The sequence below is a fragment of the Bufo bufo genome, chromosome 9, assembly GCF_905171765.1.
Source record: "Bufo bufo chromosome 9, aBufBuf1.1, whole genome shotgun sequence".
Lineage (NCBI taxonomy): Eukaryota > Metazoa > Chordata > Amphibia > Anura > Bufonidae > Bufo > Bufo bufo.
In genome coordinates, this window is record NC_053397.1 from 46,533,318 (window position 1) to 46,559,938 (window position 26,621).

Here is a 26,621-nt window from a genome sequence, read left to right on the forward strand (position 1 = left end):
TGGTGAATTTTACCAGAAAATGTAACAGACAAATTAGTGAAATGTTACCTGTCTACTAGGTAGAACCGGGGAATATCACGCCCAGAAATTTGTGAATTTTAACCGAATATGTAACAGATAAATTAATAATATTTTTTTTACCTGTCTACTAGGTATATCAGTGGTATATCACAACCAAAAATTGGTGTATTACACCTGAATATGTAACAGACAAAATAGTGAAATGTTACCTGTCTACTAGGTAGAGCAGGGGTATATCACACCCAAAAATTTGTGAATTTCACCAGAAAATGTAACAGACAAATTTGTGAAATGACATAAAATATGTGCAAATAAAAATAAAATAAACTTAATTTATGAGGTGTAGGTCCATATGGAGTAGGAGTTTGAGGAGGCGGTGGACTTAGCGTTGTAGGTGGAAACGACGGTGTAGGAGGACGAGGTAGCCAACATTGGTTTTTGGTTTAAATTAAAATATTTTTTTAAATTAGGGTACACTCCAAAAGAGTGTGAAATATCCAAAATACAACAATGAGCGTTTGCGCTGTAGTATAACAATGGCTGGTTAAGGACGGTATACATGTCTATTCTGCACAAGGTACAGACAAGTCCTGTGGGATCCATGCCTGGTTCATTTTAATGAACTTGAGCTTGTCCACTTTGGCTGTGGAAAGGCGGCTGCGCCTGTCTGTGATAACTCCCCCTGCCGTGCTAAACACACGTTCAGTCAATACACTGGCTGCAGGGCAGGCCAGCACCTCCAAGGCGTAAAGGGCAAGCTCAGGCAATGTGCCCAGAGACCTAGAAGTTGAAGGGGGCAAACCCGTCATTCAGTACGTGTAGGCATATGCACACATACTGCTCCACCATGTGGCTGAAATGCTGCCTCCTGCTACGACATTCCATATCAGCTGGTGGTGCTGGTTGTTTTGGCGTGCTAACAAAGCTTTTCCACATTTCGGCAATGCTAACCCTGCCTTCTGAGGTGCTGGTGGTGCCCCAGCTGCGTTGGCGACCTCTTCCTCCTCCTCTGCCTTCGGCTTGTGCTTCCACTGTGCCCCCGCTGTCAGGTGGGAATGCCACCAGCAGCGCGTCTACCAGCGTAAGCTTGTACTCACGCATCTTACGATCACACTCCAGTGACGGAATTAAGGATGGTACGTTGTCCTTGTTACGGGGATCCAGCAGTGTGGCCATCCAGTAATCAGCACAAGTTAGAATGTGGGCAACTCGGCGGTCGTTGCAGATACAGTGGTGCTGTTCCGCAGAGCGACTCACCCGTGTGTGCTGCAGCTGAAACTAGACTATCGCCTGCTGCTGCTCGCACAGTCTGGCCAGCATGTGCAAGGTGGAGTTCCACCTTGTGGGCATGTCACATATGAGGTGGTGAGCGGGAAGGCTGAAGTTACGCTGCAGCGTCACTCCAGAAGAGGAAGCAGGTGGCACTGTCACTGCAGCAGAAGAGGAAGCAGGTGGCACTGTCACTCCAGAAGAGGAAGCAGGTGGCACTGTCACTGCAGCAGAAGAGGAAGCAGGTGGAGCCAGAGACCTTTCTTGGTTTTTGAGGTGTCTACTCCACTGCAGCTCATGCTTTGCACTTAGATGCCTGGTCATGCAGGTTGTGCTCAAGTTGTGAACGTTTATGGCTTGCTTCAGGCTCTGATTGCACAGCGTGCAAACCACTCGTGTCTTGTCGTCAGCACATTGTCTGAAGAACTGCCATGCCAGGGAACTCCTTGGAGCTGGCTTTGGTGTGCTTGGTCCCTTGCTGCGGTGGGCAGTAGCAGGCGTACTGTCTAGGGGATGGCAGCTCCGCTTTTGCACCCTGCTCCCTCTTCTGCTGTGCTGGTGGCTCTGTGCGACCACAGCCTCTTCCTCCGAACTACACAGGTCACTCTCATGACCTTGATTCCATGTGGGATCGAGGACATCATCGTCCTCCACATTATCTTCCACCCAATCTTCACCCCTGCCCTCCTTGTCGGTCTGCACACTTTTGAAAGCCGCAGGCACCTGTGTTTCGTCATCATCCGAGATGTGCTGCTGTGGTCCTCCTATGTACTCATCTTGAAACATAAGTGGTTGGGCATCGGTGCACTCAATCTCTTCCACTTCTGGGGCAGGGCTAGGTGGATGGCCCTGGGAAAACCTGCTAGCAGAGTCATAAAAAGGCAGAAGAGACTGCTGCATGACTTGGGGCTCAGACTGCTTGGCTGATTTGCAAGGGGGTGAGGTTAAAGACTGATGGACATCGGCTGCAGGTGCCAACTCTGATCTTTCAGCAGGAGACTGGGTGGTAGACAATGTAAAGGAACTGGAGGCACTGTCAGCAACCCAATCTACTATCGCCTGTACTTGTTCTGGCCTCACCATTGGTAGAGCCGCATTAGGCCCGATCAAATACCGCTGAAGGTTCTGTCACCTACTCGCACCTGAGGAAGGTGTTTCACTTGTGCATGTAGCTGGCACAGATCGACCACATCCTCTCCCTGCAACAGGAGCTCCACCAGCAGCACCACGACCGGGGCCATGTCTGTTATTTGACGCTCTCCTCATATTTCTCAAATTTAGGATCTTGCCCAGAATGGGTGTTTTTTTTAAAAAGCAGAATAGCACAGCAGTTTCTAAAGCGTGTATCTCACACGTACAGATACAGACAAGGACGCAAATTAAGTATTTTGCCCAAAATGGGTGTTTTTTTAATACCAGAATAGCACAGCAGTATCTAAAGTGTGTATCTCACATATACAGATGCAGACAAGGCCGCAAATTAAGTATTTTGCCCAAAAAGTTTTTTTAAAATTAATAACAGAATATGACAGCAATATATAACGTTTGAATTTCACACGTACAGATGCAGACAAAGCCGCAAATTAATATTTTGCCCAAAATGGGTGTTTGTTTATTACCAGAATAGCACAACAGTATCTAAAGTGTGTATCTGACACTGACAGATGCAGACAAAGCCGCAAATTAAGTATTTTGCCCAAAATGGGTGTTTTTTTAATACCAGAATAGCACAGCAGTATCTAAAGTGTGTATCTCACATATACAGATGCAGACAAGGCTGCAAATTAAGTATTTTGCCCAAAAAGTTTTTTCTTTATTAATAACAGAATATGACAGCAATATATAACGTTTGAATTTCACACGTACAGATGCAGACAAAGCCACAAATTAATATTTTGCCCAAAATGGGTGTTTTTTTATTACCAGAATAGCACAGCAGTATCTAAAGCGTGTATCTCACACGTACAGATGCAGACAAGGCCGCAAATTAAGTATCTTGTCCAAAATGGGTTTTTTGAATAACAGAATATGACAGCAATATATAACACTTGAATTTCACACGTACAGATGCAGCAAGGGCTGTAAAATTGAGTATTTTGCCCAAAAAGGGTGTTTTTTTAAAACCCAGAAAATGATAGCTGTATTTCTAGCTTAAATTGCACACTGACTAATGTGGCAGAGGCCAAGATGGAGGGTATTGCCAAGAATGGGTGTTTTTTAAAACCCAGAAAATTATAGAAGTATTTCAAGCTTGTTTTTTAACAATCACAGATGCAGCAAAGGCTGCAATATTAAGTACTTTGCCCCAAAATGGGTGTTTTTTTAATAACAGGATATGACAGCAGTATATAATGCTTGAATTTCACACATACAGATGCAGCAAGGGCTGTAAAATTGAGTATTTTGCCCAAAAAGGGTGTTTTTTTAAACCCAGATTATTATTGCAGTATTTCAAGCTTGGATTTGAATGTCACAAAAGCACATTGGTGCACTGAGCTTGTATAAAATGGCCGTCGCCCACCTAACTAACAGATGGATAAAAGTTATTTTCCTGTGTCACTGGGCTCAGGGCAGGGTAAAAAGATTGTGCACTGCACCCACAAAACTAAATCTAGGTAGATCGCTGAGTTAACAAGCACTTCTGATTAAAGATTCTTTCCTATTCTCTCCCTCACAGCTTCAGCATCCTCTCCCAGTCTCCCTACACTAGTAACAGCAGAGTGATGTGCAGCGCTACGTGACTCCAGCTTATATAGAGGCTGGGTCACATGCTGCACTGGCCAATCACAGCCATGCCATTAGTAGGCATGGCTGTGATGGCTTCTAAGGGCACAAAGTTAAACGCTTGTTGATTGGCTGCTCTGCGGCCTTTCAAAAAACACCATAAAGTAACCGAACACCGAACCCGAACCCAAACTTTTACTGAAATGTTCAGGTTCGGGGTCCAAAAATCATAAAGTTTGGTACGAACCCGAACTTTACAGTTCGGGTTCGCTCAACCCTAGTTGCATTAAAAGGGGGATAGATGCCCGTGATGAGAAAATAGTCCTGCCACTTTACAAATCAGTAGTCAGACCACACATGGAGTACTGTGTACAGTTCTGGGCTCCTGTGAACAAGGCAGACATAGCAGAGCTGGAGAGGGTTCAGAGGAGGGCAACTAAAGTAATAACTGGAATGTGTGGACTACAGGTCCCCAAAAGATTATCAAAATTAGAGTTATTCTGTTTAGAAAAAAGATGACTGAGGAAAGATCTAATAATCATGTATACATATATCAGGGGTCAGTACAGAGATCTCTCCCATCATCTATATATTCCCAGGACTGTGACATGGGGATATCTTCTGCTTCCACAGGAAAGAAGGTTTCTACACAAATATAGAAGAGGATTCTTTACTGTAAGAGCAGTGAGAATATGTGATTGTGAACTCACTAAAAGAGTTCAAAAGGGGCCTAGATGTATTTCTGGAGTGTAATAATATTATAGGTTATACTTACTAAAGTTGGGTCGTTGATCCTGCTGGGAGTTATTCTGATTTCCTAATTGGAATCAGGAAGGAATTTTTTTCTCCCTTAAAGTGAGGATTTTTATATATTTTTTTGCCTTCCTCTGGTTTAACTTGCAGGATGACAGGCTGAACTGGATGGACAAATGTCTTTTTTACTATGTTAGGCTACTTTCACACTGACGTTTTGAATTCCATTTGTGAAATCCGTTTCAGGGATCTCACAAACGGTTCAAAACGGATCAGTTAAGCCCCAATGCATTCTGAATGGATAAGGATCTGTTCAGAATGCATCAGTTTGGCTCCGTTCCGCCTCCATTCCGCTCTGGATGCGGACACCAAAACGCTGCCTGGCGATGCGGAGCCAAACGGATCCGTCCTGACTTACAATGTAAGTCAATGGGGATGGATCTGTTTTCACTGACACAATATGGTGCAGTTGAAAACGGATCCATCCCCCATTGACTTTCAATGTAAGTCAGGACGGATCCGTTTTGACTTAGACTTAAAAAAATAAAAATAATGCAAACTGATCCGTTCTGAACGGATACAAGCGTTTGCATTATAGGTGTGGATCCGTCTGTGCAGATACCAGAAGGATCCGTACCTACTGCAGGTGTGAAAGTAGCCTTACCCCTACCTAGGTTCTAATTTAGATGAGAACTATGGCTGAATTCAGCTCATACTGTGATGAGTACAATAGTACATCAATAATAGTACACAACAATGTTATTTAGATATTTAAAATAAAGCCATCAGTACATGTCAAAGATGTAAAAGAGGGAAGTCAGCCTGAATGTTCGTTACAAGCTGTTGCTTTAATCTTCTTATCAAAAGTGATACTTTTAGAAGTTTTCAATTCATTGCACATATGTACTGTGTGAGCGATATAACTAACACAATGTTATTTAACAATCAAAAGGAAGGAACAAAGAGTGCAGTCATCCTTGAATATTACAAAACTAATTATACCTTAACAGAACATCTGTGATTCTTTATAAATCAGCTTCACATTTTGACTACAGTCACTCACTTATTTGCAATGTACATTTTAAGACAGAAAGGAATAGCAGGGGGCCAAAATAAACCATTCTAATTAAAATGTGTCAGAGCTATCTAACAATTTAGGAACTGTATATATTAGATACAAAGGATTAGCCAGCCCTGAATATTAGACAGCGTGGATGCATCATTTCCACAAGCAGAATCTTTTTAACGTAAGGTCTTATGTTTATGAGACAAAGTGAATTATTTTATTTTTTTGCTCCTTTGCTGAGTTTTTACCTTGACGGCTGGTACGGGTTTCTTTGGGAGGAAGTGATTCTTTTCATTTGCAGAGGCATTTACATTTTCAGAAAGTGACTTGATCTTGTTCTCAGCAATGATCTTCTTTCGTTGCTCTAAAAATGGTCCAAAACTTGGCAGTTTCTGAAATAATTAAATAAATAAATAATTAAATAAATAAATTAACTGATGTATATCTTGATTTTCTTAATTCTTTGGCATAACAGCAACCGGCTGTGTCATATTTGGTAAAAACAGAACACAGCATATGACCACAGGGACCTCATACTGTCAAGCATGATGGTGGAGTGGTTAAGATTTGGGCTTCTACCTGAGAAACTAGTAGTCATTGAAATAAATATGAATTCCGCTTTACACCAGATTATTCATAAGACAAATAGGAAGACCCTCTGTCAAACGACTTAAGTAGGGCCAAATTGGGTCATAAAACAGGACAGTGATCCCTAGCATAACATAATGGCTAGAGAAGAATTAGGCAGGTCAAAGTATAGATCCCCAACCTCTCTGTCTGTCTTAAATAAATTGCTCATACAAAAATTAATAAAACTGAATATTATATGTATTCATAAATAAAATACTGTATGAACTGGATGTCCTATTTCATCTTTTCACAAACCACACCTTATGTTCTAATAGAAGAATATACTAATTTAATACATAAAGAGCTTAAGAGCTTTCAGAGAGCTAAGAGTATTGTTACAGACAGCTGATTGGCTGTTGTTTGGTGCTTGAGATCATGCTGGGAGTTCTTGCTGTAAAGGGGCAGAGAGAGTTGAGTTTTAGCAATATGGACAAGCTAACAATTTTGCAAATAGTTGAATATATTTCCAATAAGCATTGCATTCCCATGGTTATAAAATCACATAAAATCTATTAAAAATTGTATTATGTTATCATATTTTTTAAATGTAGACATCTGGCACCTTTTGAAAATGGCAGCTGCTTAGAAAAATGAACACCTTCATTAAATTTTGCATCAAAGCGTAGTGTTTTGTAAAAATTGCATAAAAATCCATGTTTGTGGAAAAAAGTGTGACCCAAGCAGAACCTGAGATTTATAACACCTTTGAAAATTAAAAGCTGAAGAACAATCAGAGGGCACCTATCCTTCAAACAGCGGTTAATGTTTATACTATTAGATTTTCTCACCCTGCCCAACTTGATATTTATGTTAGCAGAAAAAATTATAAAGCAAGTAGGAAACTTTAATAAAAACCTAAGCAAGTTATATCTTAGAGACTTCAATATGTCTTTCTGTAACATCGAATTGGCCTGTTATTCACTTGGGGGCCAGTGGGATTAGGATACTATAGGATGTATACAGAAGTAATACCCTAATACACAGGGAGGGCAGTCTGTGGGCTTCTTACTATTAGACTGAACAGCATAATAACTACATTTGATGTTGTTAAATACCGTAATAAAGGATGACTTTCAGTAATCTATGGGAAGTAAAGACAAAATGTATCTTGCTTTAAATTTGATTAAATGGGAATCAGATCCTCAACAGGAGTTGAAAGAAATTAGTCTATTCCTAATTCTTTACATGTCGGGATATATTTTGCTTCAATAACAAGCTACTAGACAGAAAAATAAGGAGTCTATATGGTAGATTTAGTTCTCAGGCCTCTGAACTATGCTTGAGGGCATGAAGCTCTCTTTGGGACCTGTTCCATATCCTTTGAGACTTGACATTTAGCTATGTTACTTACATAAATGTGTTTTGTATGCCAACTTAAATTGCAGTAAAAATTTATGAAAACAAATTAAAGAAAGAAAAACACCAAATTTCTCTGTTTGGTAAGAGGGGTGAAAACATGAATAAAAGTTCATGTTTCATCCCTCTGGAATCACTGGAAGGTTGTATGGAAGTAGAGCTAATAATAATAGGCTGTGATCTATCTTCCTGCTCTCACTTGCAGCTTCCTCTCTCCCATCCTCCTTACAATATACAACCAAGAAGTAAAAGTCTCTATCATGCACCTAAATTTGTACCCACAATATAAGCTAATATTGTAGGTTTTAACATGGTACCAAGATCTAAGCTCTAGTCTCTTTATTGTATCCTCATGAAGGTTTTAAAATCATGATGTAGTAAAAAGTATTTTTTTTGTAAAAGTATATTGATAGTATAACCTTAGGATAGGTCAGCATTATGTGATTAGTTGGGGTCCAGCCAAGTGAATGGAACAGAGTTGCAGTGCCAGGTATAGCTACATGTCTGAATGTGGACCTTGATAGACATTTGAAGATGCACAAGCGCTGCAGTCCCTTAATTCTGTGGTGGGTCCTATGGGTCAGACCTTGACATATTACACATTACTGGCTTTCCTAAGGATAGGTCATCTTTCCATATTTCCAAGACAAACTCTTCAATGCTGGTGTCAAATATACAATATTTCACAAAAGTGAGTACACCCCTCAAATTTTTGTCAATATTTTAATATATCTTTTCATGGGACAACACTGAATATATGGGACTTTGATACAATTCAAAGTAGTTAGTGTACAGCTTGTATAACAGTGTAAATTTGGTGTGCCCACAAGATAACTCAACACACAGCCATTAATATCTAAACCACTGCACACCCCTAAGTGAAAATAGCCAAATTGTGCCCAAAGTGTCAATATCTGTGTGGCCACCATCACTGCCTTAACTCTCTTGGGCATGGAGTTCACTAGAACACAAGTTCACAAGTTGCCACTGGAATCCTTTTCCACTCTTCCATGACTATGTCACGGAGCTGGTGGATGTTGGAGACCTTGCTCTCCTCCACCTTCCATGTGAGAATGCCCCACAGATGCTCAATAGGGTTTAGAACTGGAGACATGCTTGGCCAGTCCAGCACCTTTACCCTTAGTTTCTTTAACAAGGCAGTGGTCGTCCTGGAGGTGTTTGGGGTCGTTATCATGTTGGAATACTGCCCTGCGGCCCAGTTTCCAAAGGGAGGCAATCATGTATGTCACAGTACCTGTTGGCATTCATGGTTCCCTCAATGAACTGTAGCTCCCCACACCCGGCAGCACTCATGCAGCCCGAAACCATGACACTCCCACCACCATGCTTGACTGTAGGCAAGACACACACTTGTCTTTGTACTCCTGTTTAGACATTAATGGCTGTGTGTTGAGTTATTTTGAGGTCACACCAAATTTACACTGTTTTACAAGCTGTACACTGACTACTTTACATTGTATCAAAGTGTCATATATTCAGTGTTGTCCCATGAAAAGATATAATAAAATATTTACAAAAATGTAAGGGCTGTACTCACTTTAGTGAGATACTGTAGCTTTAACAAATTTTTTTTTTATTTTTCCTTGATTTTTTTGTCATCATTATATGTTATGGGCAAATTCAAGCCAGTGGAGTGAAACTCTTTAGCTAATCATGACTACTTTACCACCACTTTTTAAAACTGAAATGAGTGGTGTAAAAATGGAAAAAGTGACAACAGACTCTGATTTGCGACTTTTTGAAGCCAGAATTCTGGAGTGCAGGGTGTGATAAATTCCCCACTTGGTGTTTTTTTTCCACACTTTTGGTGTATTATGTTGTTCTATGGCATTTTCAAATGCAGAGTTCTGTAGATTAGTGGGGTAATTTATCAAACTGGTGTAAAGTAGAACTGGCTTAGTTGCCCATGGCAACTAATCAGTTTCCACCTTTCATTGTTACTTTGAAAAATGAAAGGTGGAATCTGATTGGTTGCTATGGGCAACTAAGCCATTTCTACTTTACTCTACCAGTTTGATAAATGACCCCATATGTGTTTCATATTGCTTTTCTCGTAGACTTTTTTCCAAAAAAATAATGTTCAATGTGAAAAATGTGTGACCAAAAAAATAAAGCCTTTGTAAGTAAAAAAAAATTGTTTTTGTGCAAAACAATCACAATAATCTTCACAACGTAGTAATAATAATAATAATAATAATAATAATGACCTACCCTTTAAATGAAGCAATTTAGAGCATTAAATAAAGCTCTTATTTGAGCCGGTATGGACATAATAGTATTAAAAGTGGATAATCTCCTATACAATATTCATGTACCATTGTAGACATTTTGTTCAAAGCTGGAATGAACCAATTCAATGTCAAAATCTGCATCTGGTGGCTAATTGAGGATGGGCACTATCTGATTAGAGGTCATTAAAAAAGCATTTAGAACGGATCTTTCTCTGAAAATAAGTTAATTGATTTCCCATTTTGTGACTGAAGCATTGTGATGAAGGCTGGTTTATTGGTTTTTACTTGAGGGGAAATAGTTCAAGTATCATATTCGCTAAAGATCGCAAATGCAAAAAGCTGAATAACAGTTTCGTAAAAACCAGTAAGGGGAAATATCTTGTTAAAGATGATGAAAACATGCCTGAGGTCTACAACTCAGCAAACACTCTGATTTCTATTCAAGCATTTCCTCTGGGGAGTTCACAGTGTTGACCTGCTTTTATCCCAGGAGCCAACTCCATACAGATTTGCAGGTAACCTTATCTCACACTTAATGTACTACGTACAACCCATGCTTATAATAGCTGATCTACATACAGTACGTACATCAAAGAACATCTAGATCCCTACACAACACTTAAATAAGTGCTACAAAGATGAAATGGCCTTTGATCACATTTGGTTCTCACTTAAAAAAAGAAAAAGGCTTCCAGATGAGGTGGGTGATATTTTATGATAGTGAGAACTAGAGATAAGCAGATATGTGTAAACTTTCTATAGTTCATACGTATAAAGCATGATAGACTACAGATCCATGTTCCATATTAATGGGCCACCTTCACACCTGCGGCTGGGAATTCCTGCTTGATGCTCTGGCAAACAATGTCGAAAACCGGCCAGACAAAAACTGCTGTGAACGGTGATTTTTGTCTGCCCGATTCTTGGCATATTTCCCAAGTAGCAGCCGGTTCACTAGCAGACCACATTATAGTCAATCGGGTCCGGCAGGATGGTGTAGATGTGAAACTAGCCTTTCTCTTAAGTCTACATTGGTTAGTATGCAGATTATATACCGGTATATATATTGTGGGGTTTCGCTCTGGTAGACAGGATTAGTGAATGCAGTATAGAGGCAACAACAAGTTATTTGGATTAAACAGTTCAGTGTTTTATTTACACTTTAGGCAAGTGAAAAAGCAAGCGGTGTTGGTGGTAATTCACACCATGCTGCAATTCTGCCTCAAAGAGTCCTTGACCATGGCAACACTAACCTGTTTTCATGCCAAACAGGTAGCAAGCCTTCATCCAGACACAAGGCTGCCAGATCCTAACACAGAGACTTGGCTTCTGAGCCCAGCTGCTTATTTAAGGACAGCCAGGTGCTGCCAAATCCTGGACCGGCACTTAAAATCTGGTCGGGTATTTCAGCTCACCTGGCTGTAAATCAACCCAGCAGCACATGCTGGGAGGAAAATACCTGTTTTCCCAGACAAAACCTCTCACTGTGTCACATACCCCCCTTTATTCAACCCTGAGGGGGTTAACACATGCCAGACAGTGTACCCGGGACAGGACAGCCTCGTTTCCCTGTAACTGGCCTGCCCTGTGTTCCACCTAAAACTTAAAGTTGTAGGGAGAGAAACCATCGGGTGACCGGGGCATTTCTGTCCTTGGCCTGGCTCATCCACTTGAGAGGGGAGTGGTCAGTCACCAGGTTGAATTTTCTCCCCAATAAATAATATCGGAGAGATTCTAGTGCCCACTTGATAGCCAGGCACTCTTTCTCCACTATACTATACCAGATCTTGGCTGGGGTGAGGTTACGGCTGAGGAAGACAACGGGATGCTCCTCCCTGTTGACTTCCTGAGACAGTACAGCACCGAGGCCTACTTCGGAGGCATCAGTCTGTACTATAAACTCCCTTTTGAAGTCGGGTGTCACCAAAACCGGGGACCCGCACAGGGCCGACTTCATAACGGAGAAAGCCTCTTCCGCCCGATCATCCCAGCGAACCATCTTTGACTTGTGTCCCTTCAAGAGTCTTATCATGGGCGCAACTAGAGTAGCAAAGTGGGGAACAAACCTCATGTAATAGCCCACCATTCCAAGGAATTACTTTATTTGCCTAGTGGTGACAGGTTGGGGCCAATTCCGTATCGCCTCTATTTTGTTCAATTGATGACTCCGCGCCCAATGACATACCCCAGGTACTTAGTCTCTTCTAACCTTATCGCAGATTTTTTGGGGTTAGCTGTTAGGCCAGCTTTCCAAAGGGAGTCCAGTACAGCCTGCACTTTGGGTAGGTGACTTTCCCAGTCGGCACTGTGGATGACAATATAGTCCAGGTAAGCCGAAGTGTCCGACGCCGTGGACGAAGCACAATGTCCATAGGTTGCTGAAAAGTGGCGGGGGCACAATGCAGACCAAAGGGTAAGACCTTATATTGATACAGCCCCTCAGGCATGTTGAAGGCAGTTTTCTCTTTGGCAGCCTCCATTAAGGGCACCTGCCAGTACCCTTTCGTGAGGTCCAAAACAGAAAAATACCGGGATTCAGTGTTGAGCACGAATATTCGAATAGAGAATTTTTATCGTGAATATCGCCACTTCGAGAATTCGTGAATATTTAGAATATAGTGAATAATAAAAAAAGCTGAATATTCGATATAACGAATATATAGCACTATAGCTATATATTCGTTATATAGAATATTCAGCTTTTTTTCCCATCTGAACACATAATTCCTCTCTGCTTCTTTCTTGTAGGCCAATGAGAAGGAAGCAATGTCAAGTTCACAACAATACTTAGTACACCAATCAGTAATCTGTAGTCAGACCTGCTAAAATGTGAAGTTGCACGTAGGCGAAAAAATATTCTAATCACTGCCGATTAGCGCAATCGCGAATATATTGGAGCATTTGACTCTATCTGCATATAAAGCTATTCTAATGTTCTGCTGTGCTAACCATTTTCTTCAGTCTCAGGAAACTTATACCAGCTTGAAAAATGTAGCCAAAGTGACCCATGCCTGTATTTTGCGTTATGAATTCGCATTACACGATTTTTACATTGCCGATTTTTCGCATTCAATAAAATAATCTTGAATTCTCAAAATCCACGAATATATGACGAATATTCTACAAAATATTCATGAAATATCGCTAATTAGAATATAGCCCCTGCCGCTCATCACTACAGGGCTTGTCCTAACCTCTCAATGAGCTCATCCACCCAGGGCATGGGATACGCATCAAATTTGGAAGCCTCAAGTCGTTACAAAACCGCAACGTCCCGTTCGGCTTGGGTATCCATACTGTAGGACTGGCCCACTCACTTTTTGACTCCTCAATGACATCTAGCTGCAACATTAGCTGCACCTCCTCCGATATGAATTGTCACCGAGCCTCGGGTACCCGGTATGGTTTTAATCAGACTTTTGCCTGAGGCTCAGTGACAATGTCCTGCTGGACTATGGAAGTGCGTCCAGGGAGGTCCAAGAACACATCCGTGTTCTGACTAACAAACTCCCTAGCCTCCTGAGTCTGTTTAGAGGAGAGGCTGTCAGCAATTTTTACTGTGGCAGCCGCTTCTCTTGCATCAGACAGAGGGGCCGGTACCTCTTTTCCTAGAAAACCCGGCCACGGGCTGTTTTCTGCACAGGTTTCCCTATCTTTCCACGGTTTGAGTAAATTCACATGGTAAACCTGCTCTGCTTTTGCCGCCCTGGCTGGTGTACCTTGTAGTTTACATCTCCAATTTTCTCAAGTACGTCATAGGGCCCCTAAAACCTAGCCAGGAACTTACTGTCCACGGTCGGCAGCAGAACCAAAACCTGATCACCCAAGTTATAGATCCGGACCCGAGCCTGCAGATTATATACCCGACTCTGGGCTCGCTGAGCTGCCTCCATATGCTCCCTAACAAGAGGCAATACTGTCTCTATCCGATCTTGCATCTGGGTAATGTAATCAATTACACTTTTACGGGGAGTGGGTTGTTGTTCCCACGCAGCTTTGGCCATGTCCAAGAGACTGCAAGGGTGTCTGCAATATAGCAATTCAAAGGGCGAGAACCTAGTAGAGGCCTGGGGTACCTGTCGCACTGCGAACATGAGATAGGGCAGAAGGAGGTCCCAGTCCTTCCCATCTTTAGCCACCACCCTTTTCAACATATTTTTTTATGTTTGGTTAAACTTTTCTACCAGACCGTCCATTTGTAGATGGTAAACGGATGTCCGTAGCTGTTTTATGTGCAGCAACTTACAGAGTTCCCTCATCACCTTGGACATAAAAGGGGTCCTTTGGTCGGTCAGAACCTCTTTAGGTAGTCTTACTTGGGAAAACATCTCCATTAATTCCTTAGCTATGAGTTTGGCTGAGGTATGTCGTGGTGGCACCGCCTCCAGGTACCGAGTGTCGTAGTCTAGAATGACTAAGATGTGTTGATGCGCTCTGGCGGACTTTGGTACTGGGCCTATGAGCCATAGCTATTCGGTCAAACGGTACTTCGATAATCAGGAGAGGTACTAGGGGACTACGGAAATGTGGCTTGGGGCTAGTTATCTGGAAGGTCGGGCAAGACTTACAAAACTCTTCCACTTCTTTGAATAGGCTGGGCCAGTAAAACCGCTGTAGAATACGATCCTGAGTTTTCTGCAGCGAAAACGTGTTGGTGGGCTAGATCTAACACAAGCTTGCGATAAGCCTTGGGGACCACCAACTGTTCAATAGGCCCACCCCAGAGTTGCTTTACCCAATACAACATATCCTGATGAACCACAAAACGGGGCAACACTAATTCTGCCACAGGTTGCTGTGGTTTCCGATCTACTATTAACACATTTTCCTAGGCGCGGGATAGGGTTGGGTCTGCCAATTAAGGTCCTCCATGTCTCCCACCATCACACTTAGCAGGGTTGTCTCCCTCTTTTCCACCGAAGTGGTGGTCACCCCTACCGATGGCCCTTCGGTCTCAGGTTCCCAGGGTTCTGGTCTAACCCCCGGGCTGGGCCGCTCTGCTAGGGTTACCCCTGTCTCATGGGTTTCAGTCACTTTCATAGCAGGCCACAGTGCCGGGAAGCCTCTCCCTATTACGAGTTCATAAAGTAGATTTGTGGCGACAGCCACCTCGTGGGTCCATCTACCGGCCACCGTAGTTAGAGACACCAGCACGGTGGAATAGTCTTATAAGCCTCTGTGGATGCGCATCACCCCAACTTTCCGGCCAGTATACTCAGCAGACCGCACCAGGGTAGCCCTTACTAGGGTCACCAGACTCCCAGCAGAGCCTCCGCCGGAGTGTCTCCAATTTCCAACTGGCACAAATGATCTAGAGACTCTGGGGTACCTGTTGCACACAGCCTCCTGGCATATAGTGACTGACGGTAGCCATAGTTAGTGTCCATGGGCTTCACTCGATGGGGACAGTCAGCCCTTACATGGACAGGCTCCTGACACCACCAGCAGACTATTGGAGCCAGGTCTGCCATGGGTACATCCTGGGCGGGTTTTATCAGCTCAAATCTCCGGGCCTGGGGTGGAGATTTCCAAGGTTTGCCGACCCCCCCCTCCTGACAGAACCCTCCTTTATATTCCTAGCAGCTTCATAGTGTTCCACCAAGTCCATCATCTCAAGGGCTTTGCCAGGACACACCTGACCGATCCAGTGCTGGAGAGAGTATGGCTAAGCCCTCCAGAACATATCGGCTAACATACGATCCAGCATAGCAGTGGGACTCAGCACGTCAGGCTGTAGCCACTTTTGCAAGAGGTAAAGTAAAGTAAGTTATAATACTGGGGTCTTGCAGGCTCAGCCGGGATGAACCCCCACTGATGCACCCGCTGGCTGGCTGATGCACCCGCTGGCTGACCAACACATTCACCCCGAGTCTTGACAGAATCTCACCCTTGACTTTCTGGTTGTCGGCCGCTTGATCGTCCGGCAAATCGAAATACACTCGCTGGGAATCAGATGCCAGCAATGGAGTGACGACCTCAGCCCACTGGTCATGGGGCAGCTTTTACCTGATGGCCACTTTTTCGTACATCGCCAGGTAGGTTTCGATGTCGTCTGCGGGGGTCATCTTAGGAATCACAGCACAGACTGCTTTCCGGGCATCATGGACGCTCGGGGTTGCTCCTGCTGTCTGCAAAGCCATCACGTGTTATAGCAGCAATTGGTTAGTCTCCTGCTGCTGCTTATTAGCCTCGTGTTGCTGCAGGTTTGTCTCTCGCTGCTGCAGATTAGCCTCCATGAGGGCCTTCACAACAGCCTCCATTTTGTCGTGGGGCACTGATTGTAATACAGCTGGTTTAATGTACAACATACAACAGTGCCTGAAAAATGCAGAAACCCCCCAAAAATTGGCGTTCACGCCAGCCTTGCTCCTCATACCTGCATCCTCCACCAATTGTGGGGTTTTGCTCTGGTAGACAGGATTAGCAGACGCAGCATAGAGGCAACAACAAGTTATTTGGATCAAACAGTTCAGTGTTTTATTCACACTTTAAGCAACTGAAAAAACAAGCAGTCATAATCAAACAAAAAGTCACCTTGTGGTGTTGGTGGTAATTAATTCTGCCTCAAAGAGTCCTTGACCATAGCAGCACCAACCTGTTTTCACGCCAAACAGTTAGCAAGCCTTCATCCAGACACAAGGCTCCCAGATCCCAACACAGAGACTTGGTTTCTGAGCCCAACTGCCTATTTAAGGACAGCCAGGTGCTGCCAAATCCCGGACCGGCATCACCTGGCTGTATATCACTGTGTGGCTGTATAACCTCTCACTGTGTCACAATATATATACAGTACAGACCAAAAGTTTGGACACACCTTCTCATTCAAAAAGTTTTCTTTATTTTCATGACTATGAAAATTGTAGATTCACACTGAAGGCATCAAAACTATGAATTAACACATGTGGAATTATATACATAACAAACAAGTGTGAAACAACTGAAAATATGTCATATTCTAGGTTCTTCACTTCATAGGGGTGCCCTGTCAGGTTTAATAAGTGGGATTTCTTGCCTTATAAATGGGGTTGGGACCATCAGTTGCGTTGAGGAGAAGTCAGGTGTATACACAGCTGATAGTCCTACTGAATAGACTGTTAGAATTTGTATTATGGCAAGAAAAAAGCAGCTAAGTAAAGAAAAACGAGTGGCCATCATTACTTTAAGAAATGAAGGTCAGCCAGTTAGCCAAAAAATTGGGAAAACTTTGAAACTAAGGGCTATTTGACCATGAAGGAGAGTGATGGGGTGCTGCGCCAGATGACCTGGCCTCCAGTCACCGGACCTGAGCTCAATCGAGATGGTTTGGGGTGAGCTGGACCGCAGAGTGAAGGCAAAAGGGCCATCAAGTGCTAAGCATCTCTGGGAACTCCTTCAAGACTGTTGGAAGACCATTTCAGGGGACTACCTCTTGAAGCTCATCAAGAGAATGCCAAGAGTGTGCAAAGCAGTAATCAAAGCAAAAGGTGGCTATTTTGAAGAACCTAGAATATGAGATATTTTCAGTTGTTTCACACTTGTTTGTTATGTATATAATTCCACAAGTGTTAATTCATAGTTTTGATGCCTTTATGAAAATAAAGAAAACTCTTTGAATGAGAAGGTGTGTCCAAACTTTTGGTCTGTACTGTATATATATATATATATATATATAAGAAAAGGGTGACAGCACCGTCAAGTTGAAGAGCAGGTGGGTGCAAAAGCTCAAGTGGGGATAAGCAGACCCCATATATAGAAAATCGAAAACCAGGCAGCACTCCAGAAAATAAAAAAAGGAAAAATCTTTTTTTTTTCGGGAGTGCTGCCCGTTTTTCGATATTATATATATATATATATATATATATATATATATACACACATACACTCACCTAAAGAATTATTAGGAACACCTGTTCTATTTCTCATTAATGCAATTATCTAGTCAACCAATCACATGGCAGTTGCTTCAATGCATTTAGGGGTGTTGTCCTGGTCAAGACAATCTACTGAACTCCAAACTGAATGTCAGAATGGGAAAGAAAGGTGATTTAAGCAATTTTGAGCATGGCATGGTTGTTGGTGCCAGACGGGCCGGTCTGAGTATTTCACAATCTGCTCAGTTACTGGGATTTTCACGCACAACCAGTTCTAGGGTTTACAAAGAATGGTGTGAAAAGGGAAAAACATCCAGTATGCGGCAGTCCTGTGGGCGAAAATGCCTTGTGGATGCTAGAGGTCAGAGGAGAATGGGCCGACTGATTCAACCTGATTGAAGAGCAACGTTGACTGAAATAACCACTCGTTACAACCGAGGTATGCAGCAAAGCATTTGTGAAGCCACAACGCACAACCTTGAGGCGGATGGGCTACAACAGCAGAAGACCCCACCGGGTACCACTCATCTCCACTACAAATAGGAAAAAGAGGCTACAATTTGCACGACCTCACCAAAATTGGACTGTTGAAGACTGGAAATATGTTGCCTGGTCTGATGAGTCTCGATTTCTGTTGAGACATTCAAATGGTAGAGTCCGAATTTGGCGTAAACAGAATGAGAACATGTATCCATCATGCCTTGTCACCACTGTGCAGGCTGGTTGTGGTGGTGTAATGGTGTGGGGGATGTTTTCTGGGCACACTTTAGGCCCCTTAGTGCCAATTGGGCATCGTTTAAATGCCACGGGCTACCTGAGCATTGTTTCTGACCATGTCCATCCCTTCATGACCACGATGTACCCATCCTCTGATGGCTACTTCCAGAAGGATAATGCACCATGTCATAAAGCTCGAATAATTTAAAATTGGTTTCTTGAACATGACAATGAGTTCACTGTACTAAAATGGCCCCCACAGTCACCAGATCTCAACCCAATAGAGCATCTTTGGGATGTGGTGGAATGGGAGCTTTGTGCCCTGGATGTGAATCCCTCAAATCTCCATCAACTGCAAGATGCTATCCTATCAATATGGGCCAACATTTCTAAAGAATGCTATCAGCACCTTGTGGAATCAATGCCACGTAGAATTAAGGCAGTTCTGAAGGAAAAAGGTTGTCCAACACCGTATTAGTATGGTGTTCCTAATAATTCTTTAGGTGAGTGTATATATATATACCACTGGTTGCTTTGGTAACTTTGCATTTTAGTGCAAATATATCCTTCCGCTTTTTCCAACAATGGGAAACATGTTGGTCTTCTATAAAGTGAGCTTTTGAGATTTTGAATGAGGTCTGGATAAGAAAAGTTTTGAAAAATTTGCCGAAGTTAGCCAAGAAATTTGATTTGTTCCAAATTAAAGTAATCATGAATCGCTATAAATCAGGTATACCCAGGCCACTCTGCCTTAGAGTACAGCCACAGAGAGTGGCTATACTGTGGGTGGGTTGCATCCATGCTGTGGTGAAAAACCACGTGGCCAATTAGCCAGCAGCTGCCTTTCATGTAATAATGAAGACTGCACTGCATAGTTGTCACAAAGGGTAGGATACAAGATACAATAAACACACATAAAACCTCAAAACAAGCATCTAGGCCAGAAGCTGGGGACAAAGGTCACCTCCTGACAATTCCCTATCAGCTCTCCCTGGACTTCTGTGCCCACGTTCAGACCCTAAAGGTGGGAATCAACGTGCCCCCCGTGCCTAAGGCTGAAGATTCCCTAAAGTCCCTGAGATGGTGGAAAGGGGGAAAGAGGCAGCCTGCTTCCTCAGGTCCTGGAGGAGGCAGGTGTCTCTCTAATAGCCTAGACCAGTGGTGGGCAACCTTTTTTTTCAACTGAGCCAAATCTCGCCAAAACCACGATTGAAATTTATTTTGAGAGCCACATTTTTAAAACCGAAAATACATAGGATGGTACACTGTTTTTAGTTTCAATAAGTTTTTATTGAGAATATTGTGCATGCAAGTATCCACATAGGTCGGGTACTGTGGGACTCTTTGCACCGGCCCTGTCACGTGGACGTGACCAGAGCCTGTGCAAGGATTTTTTGGCAACACAAGCGAAGCTACATCTCGGTGACCCCCTTCTCCCACCGCCCCGCCCGCAGCTCACCTGGTCCTGGTTCTGTCTGCAGCAGCTGGCTTCTCCTCTGTGTGGTCCTGATATCTTCGATCTGGTTTGAGGACTGTACTTTTCGCCCTATAAGATGCACATAGGTTTTAGAGGAGTATAATCAGAAACAATATTTTCCATTATACCTCAGGTCAGACCACCAATCAGACCCCCAATGTTAATCATACCTCAGATCAGCCCCCTATATCAGCAGTCAGCACCCCATCCATCATGCCCATGTCAGCCCCCATCCATCATGCCCCCATGTCAGCCGTCATGCCCCTATGTCAGCCGTCAGCCCCCCATGTCAGCACCCCATCTATCATGCCCATGTCAGCCGTCAGCACCCCATCCATCATGCCCATGTCAGCCGTCAGCACCCCATCCATCATGCCCATGTCAGCCGTCAGCACCCCATCCATCATGCCCATGTCAGCCGTCAGCACCCCATCATGCCCATGTCAGCCCCCATCCATCATTACCCCCCATGTCAGCCATCAGCCCCCCATGTCAGCCATCATGCCCCCCATGTCAGCCGTCAGCACCCCATCCATCATGCCCATGTCAGCTGTCAGCCCCCATCCATCATGCCCCCCATGTCAGCCGTCATGCCCCTATGTCAGCCGTCAGCACCCCATGTCAGCCGTCAGCCATCAGCCCCCCATGTCAGCACTCCATCCATCATGTCCATGTCAGCCGTCAGCCCCCATCCATCATGCCCCCCATGTCAGCCATCATGACCTTATGTCAGCCGTCAGCACCCAATGTCAGCACCCCATCCATCATGCCCATGTCAGCCGTCAGCACCCCATCTATCATGCCCATGTCAGCCATCAGCACCCCATCATGCCCATGTCAGCCCCCATCCATCATTACCCCCCATGTCAGCCATCAGCCCCCCATGTCAGCCATCATGCCCCCCATGTCAGCCGTCAGCACCCCATCCATCATGCCCATGTCAGCTGTCAGCCCCCATCCATCATGCCCCCCATGTCAGCCGTCATGCCCCTATGTCAGCCGTCAGCACCCCATGTCAGCCGTCAGCCATCAGCCCCCCATGTCAGCACTCCATCCATCATGTCCATGTCAGCCGTCAGCCCCCATCCATCATGCCCCCCATGTCAGCCATCATGACCTTATGTCAGCCGTCAGCCCCCCATGTCAGCACCCCATCCATCATGCCCATGTCAGCCGTCAGCACCCCATCCATCATGCCCATGTCAGCCGTCAGCACCCATCCATCATTACTCCCATGTCAGCCATCATGCCCCCCATGACAGCCGTCAGCCCCCATCCATTATGCTCCCTAATGGGGGACAATGTTGGAGTCTGCACCATCGGGGGGGTGACATGATGAGGGACAATGTTGAAGTCGGTACCTGATATATCACTGGGGTCTGGCTGGAGTGGGGTCGGTCTGGTCCTGGCTCCAATCTCAGCTGGCTCTGCCTTAAGGTGTCTTCTCCAGAGTCCAGACTAGAGTCCAGCAGGGTCGGCCAAGTTCCAACAAGTCGTGCCTCAGTGTTACTCTGTGACTGTGTTCTTCTGCTGCCAGCCTGGAGGGGCAGCTTTTACAGGTCATAGCAGACAGAGCAGCTCCGCCTCCTCGCCTCCCTCCGCCGCGGCCCCACTGACAGTCAGTGACGCCTCCTTTGGCCTGAGCGCCGCACGGCACACATGTAGGCAGGACAGCCGCAGGCTGCCGCCCCCGAGAGGAGGGAGGGGAGCGGGCGCCGGGCACACAGAACAGTGCTCCAGACTAAAAAAAAATTCCAAGTAGCCATTGGCTCCTGAACTGAAAAATTTAGGAGCCAAATCAAATTTTTAGTTGCCAAATCGAAACTGAATCAAAATTTTGGTATCGTGACAACGCTACGCCGATCAGATCGGCGTAGGGTTGTTTTGAAACCAAAATTTTGATTCGCTTTCGTCACCATAAAAAAGTATTGTGATACTCAATACCGTGCAAAAAAAAAAAAACAACAAAAAAAGCTGTGTGCATTTCGCATTTTATGAAACATTCGGCCCATAATAGAACAGTCCTATGCTATTTTTTGGGGTGACAAGGTGACTAAAAAGGCTATGTAATATGTTTATTTATTTATTGTTTATATATTTTATATGTAAAATTGGGAAAGGGGGGATTTAAACTTAATATTTTAAAGTACTTTCACATTAGCGTTTTTCATTTCCGGCACTGAGTTCCGTCACAGGGGCTCTATACCGGAAAATAACTGATCAGTTTTATCCCCATGCATTCTGAATGGAGAGTAATCCGTTCAGGATGCATCAGGATGTCTTCAGTTCAGTCATTTTGACTGATCAGGCAAAAGATAAAACCGTAGCATGCTACGGTTTTATCTCCGGCGAAAAAAAATGAAGATTTGCCTGAATGCCGGCTCCGGCATTTTTCCCCATAGGAATGTATTAGCGCCAGATCCGGCATTCAAAATACCGGAATGCACCCGCACTAAATCCGGACCCATTCACTTCTATGGGGCTGTGCACATGAGCGGTGATTTTCACACATCACTTGTGCGTTGCGTGAAAATCGCAGCATGCTCTGTTGTGCGTTTTTCGCGCAACGCAGGCCCCATAGAAGTTAATGGGGCTGTGTGAAAATCGCAAGCAAGTGCGATTTTCACGCATGGTTCCTAGGATGAAAGTCTATTCACTGTATTATTTTCCCTTATAACATGGTTATAAGGGAAAATAATAGCATTCTGAATACAGAATGCTTAGTACAAGGTCAATATAATAAACATTGGAGGCGCAGTGCGCCCCCCCATCACCCCAATATAATAAACATTGGTGGTGCAGTGCGCCCCCCTCAATATAATAAACATTGGTGGCGCAGTGCGCCCCCCCCCATCACCCCAATATAATAAACATTGGTGGCGCAGTGCGCCCCCCCTCAATATAATAAACATTGGTGGCGCAGTGCGCCCCCCCATCACCCCAATATAATAAACATTGGTGGCGCAGTGCGCCCCCCCTCAATATAATAAACATTGGTGGCGCAGTGCGCCCCCCCCATCACCCCAGTATAATAAACATTGGTGGCGCAGTGCGCCCCCCCATCACCCCAATATAATAAACATTGGTGGCGCAGTGCGCCCCCCCAACACCCCAGTATAATAAACATTGGTGGCGCAGTGCGCCCCCCCCATCACCCCAATATAATAAACATTGGTGGCGCAGTGCGCCCCCCCTCAATATAATAAACATTGGTGGCGCAGTGGGCAGTGCCAATGAGGGTTAAAAAATAAAAAAATAATTAACTCACCTCCTCCAATTGATCGTCTCCTGTTCTTACTTCTTTCTAGTTTCTTCAGGACGCAGGACCTGTGGTGACATCACTGTGCTCATCACATGATCCATCACCATGGTAATGGGCCATGTGATGAGCTCAGTGACGTCACCACAGGTCCTGAAGAAACTAGAAAGAAGTAAGAACAGGAGACCGGCAGCTACCTGATCAACTGGAGGAGGTGAGTTAATTTTCTTTTATTATTTTTAACCCTCATTGGCACTTCCCACTGTGCCACCAACGTTTATTATACTGGGGGAGGGGGGGCGCACTGTGCCACCAACGTTTATTATACTGGGGGGGGGGGGGCGCACTGTGCCACCAACGTTTATTATACTGGGGGGGGGGGGGGGTGGCGCACTGTGCCACCAACGTTTATTATACTGGGGGGGGGGGCACTGTGCCACCAACGTTTATTATACTGGGGGGGGGGGGGCACTGTGCCACCAACGTTTCTTATACAAATACAGGAGGCGGGTGCCGGAATCAAATAGCCGGCACCCGACCTTTGTGACAGGGAGCTGCGATCAGCGGCAGTTAACCCCTCAGGTACCGCACCTGAAGGGTTAACTCAACTGCAGCGGATCGCAGCTCCCTGTCACAGAGGTCGGGTGCCGGCTATTTGATTCCGGCACCCGCCTCCTGTATTTGTATTAACAGGTCAGTTTTCTTCATTGGTGGCGCAGTGGCCACAGCCCCTCCCCTCCTCCTCCTGCCTCTTCTTATTGGCAGCGGCGGGGACAGCAGCAGCACAGGGGGGAGGGAGAGACTCCTCCTGCGCTGCTGAGAACGATCATCTCCTGTGCCCGCCGCTGTATTGAGCAGAGCTGCGGCGGCGGGTCTAGTCGCTAATGGCATCTGGAGCCCTGCAGAAGAGCCGCATTAAAGTGTGTAAAGAGCCGCATGTGGCTCGCGAGCCGCGGCTTGCCGACCACTGGCCTAGACAGAACACAAAAAGGAAACCAAAACCAACTAATCTTGTAGCAGAGCAGAAACAGCAAATCCACCTTTCCTGAGAGCAAGATAGAAGCTATAAGCCGCACAGGACACTGGGAAGGCGCGTAATTTAAACTCACACAAACGACCCCACCCAGTGCACCTGAAGGGAGGCGGATACAGCTCAACTCCAAACCCAAAACAAACAAAAAACTACACACGTGCTGCTAACTTGGCAGACCTTCGCACATAACCTGAGCAGGGCATGACAATAGTCCTTCTTTAAACAGGGACTGTTGCTGGTATGGTGTTTGGCTGGTTAGGTTGGGGGGGGGGTAATATGCATATTATTGCTGTTCTCCTGCAGGTTATATAACAGTATACACAGAATTTTAATCAGCTCTGGTCTACTCACTTCTCCAACCTCAGCGCTCTCCTGCCTAACAGGAGGAAGCCCTTCTTCTGCTATCTGGTTTTCCTCCTTTTCCACATCATCTAATATCGATGAGAACATGTCATCAGGAACATCCAGCTCCTCCTCTCTCTGCATCTTGCTGACATTTCTAGGACATGGAGATTTTGAAGGATGGTTTTGAAGAAGTAAAGCCAGCAAAAGATGAGGATGGTCATCATTTACACCTGGGCCCCCTAAGGGGTGCAGACTGGATGGTATTGGTTGTCACGCTGGCACTGGAATAATAAAGGCTTCCATCTTATTGTTATTCCATTATCTTAGTTTACAGCAGATGTAGGAATAAGTAAATGTAGGAATAAATAAATAAAACTGACGCAGATTAAGTCTCCATGCACTCTCCCTGCACACTCCCTCTCCAATATTCTTCTATAAAATATTTTCAGCAACACTGTCCCTAGCGCATGAGCACTTGCCACGTCTCTCCCTATGTTCAGCTCACAGGACAATGGCAGAGACCTTGTGGGAAGAGTGTTTTATGGGGCTGTGACATCACAGGGGATGGCTATCTGTGGATTGCCTGGCTGGAGGGCATTATGGGTGATCTCACATTCCCGAGCTTCTTACTTTGATTTTGTAACACATTTATTATTACTATCATATTTATAGCCAGGATGAAATGTTAAGGTGAAGAAAATTGGATTCTGTCTGATATGGATCATTGTGATCTTCTGTTGATCATCACTGGAGAAGAACAGATTGAGCTAGATGGACATACAGTACAGATCAAAAGTCTGGACACACCTTCTCATTCAAAGAGTTTTCTTTATTTTCATGACTATGAAGGCATCAAAACTATGAATTAACACATGTGGAATTATATACATAACAAACAAGTGTGAAACAACTGAAAATATGTCATATTCTAGGTTCTTCAAAGTAGCCACGTTTTGCTTTGATTACTGCCTTGCACACTCTTGGCATTCTCTTGATGAGCTTCAAGAGGTAGTCCCCTGAAATGGTCTTCCAACAGTCTTGAAGGAGTTCCCAGAGATGCTTAGCACTTGTTGGCCCTTTTGCCTTCACTCTGCGGTCCAGCTCACCCCAAACCATCTCGATTGGGTTCAGGTCCGGTGACTGTGGAGGCCAGGTCATCTGGCGCAGCACCCCATCACTCTCCTTCATGGTCACATAGCCCTTACTTTCAAAGTTTTCCCAATTTTTTGGCTGACTGACCTTCATTTCTTAAAGTAATGATGGCCACTCGTTTTTCTTTACTTAGCTGCTTTTTTCTTGCCATAATACAAATTCTAACAGTCTATTCAGTAGGACTATCAGCTGTGTATCCACCTGACTTCTCTTCAACGCAACTGATGGTCCCAACCCCATTTATAAGGCAAGAAATCCCACTTATTAAACCTGACAGGGCACACCTGTGAAGTGAAAACCATTTCAGGGGACTACCTCTTGAAGCTCATCAAGAGAATGCCAAGAGTGTGCAAAGCAGTAATCAAAGCAAAAGGTGGCTACTTTGAAGAACCTAGAATATGACATATTTTCAGTTGTTTCACACTTGTTTGTTATGTATATAATTCCACATTAGTGTTGATCACGAATATTCGAATTTCGAATTTTTATCGCGAATATAGGTACTTCGAAAATTCGCAAATATTTTGAATATAGTGATATATATTCGTAATTTTGAATATTCAATTTTTTTTTATTTTTTTTATATTTGATTATTTTTTTTAAAATCAGTACACATGATCCCTCCCTGCTTCTAGCTTGTGGGCCAATAAGATTGCTGCAATATACTTGACTTTAGGAGTAGTGTTGTTTGCGAATTTTGCTCTATATTCTTTTTTT

General features: G+C 44.3%; 1 protein-coding gene across 1 annotated transcript in view; it reads right to left on the bottom strand.

Annotated features, from left to right (window-relative positions):
• The window catches only part of DPYD (dihydropyrimidine dehydrogenase), a 1,571,083-nt gene that overhangs the window by 31,571 nt on the left and 1,512,891 nt on the right, over positions 1 to 26,621 (bottom strand). The window contains exon 21 of the mRNA XM_040406865.1: positions 6,082 to 6,225. Coding sequence (XP_040262799.1) covers positions 6,082 to 6,225 — 144 coding nt within the window. The remainder of the gene's footprint in view (positions 1 to 6,081; positions 6,226 to 26,621) is intronic.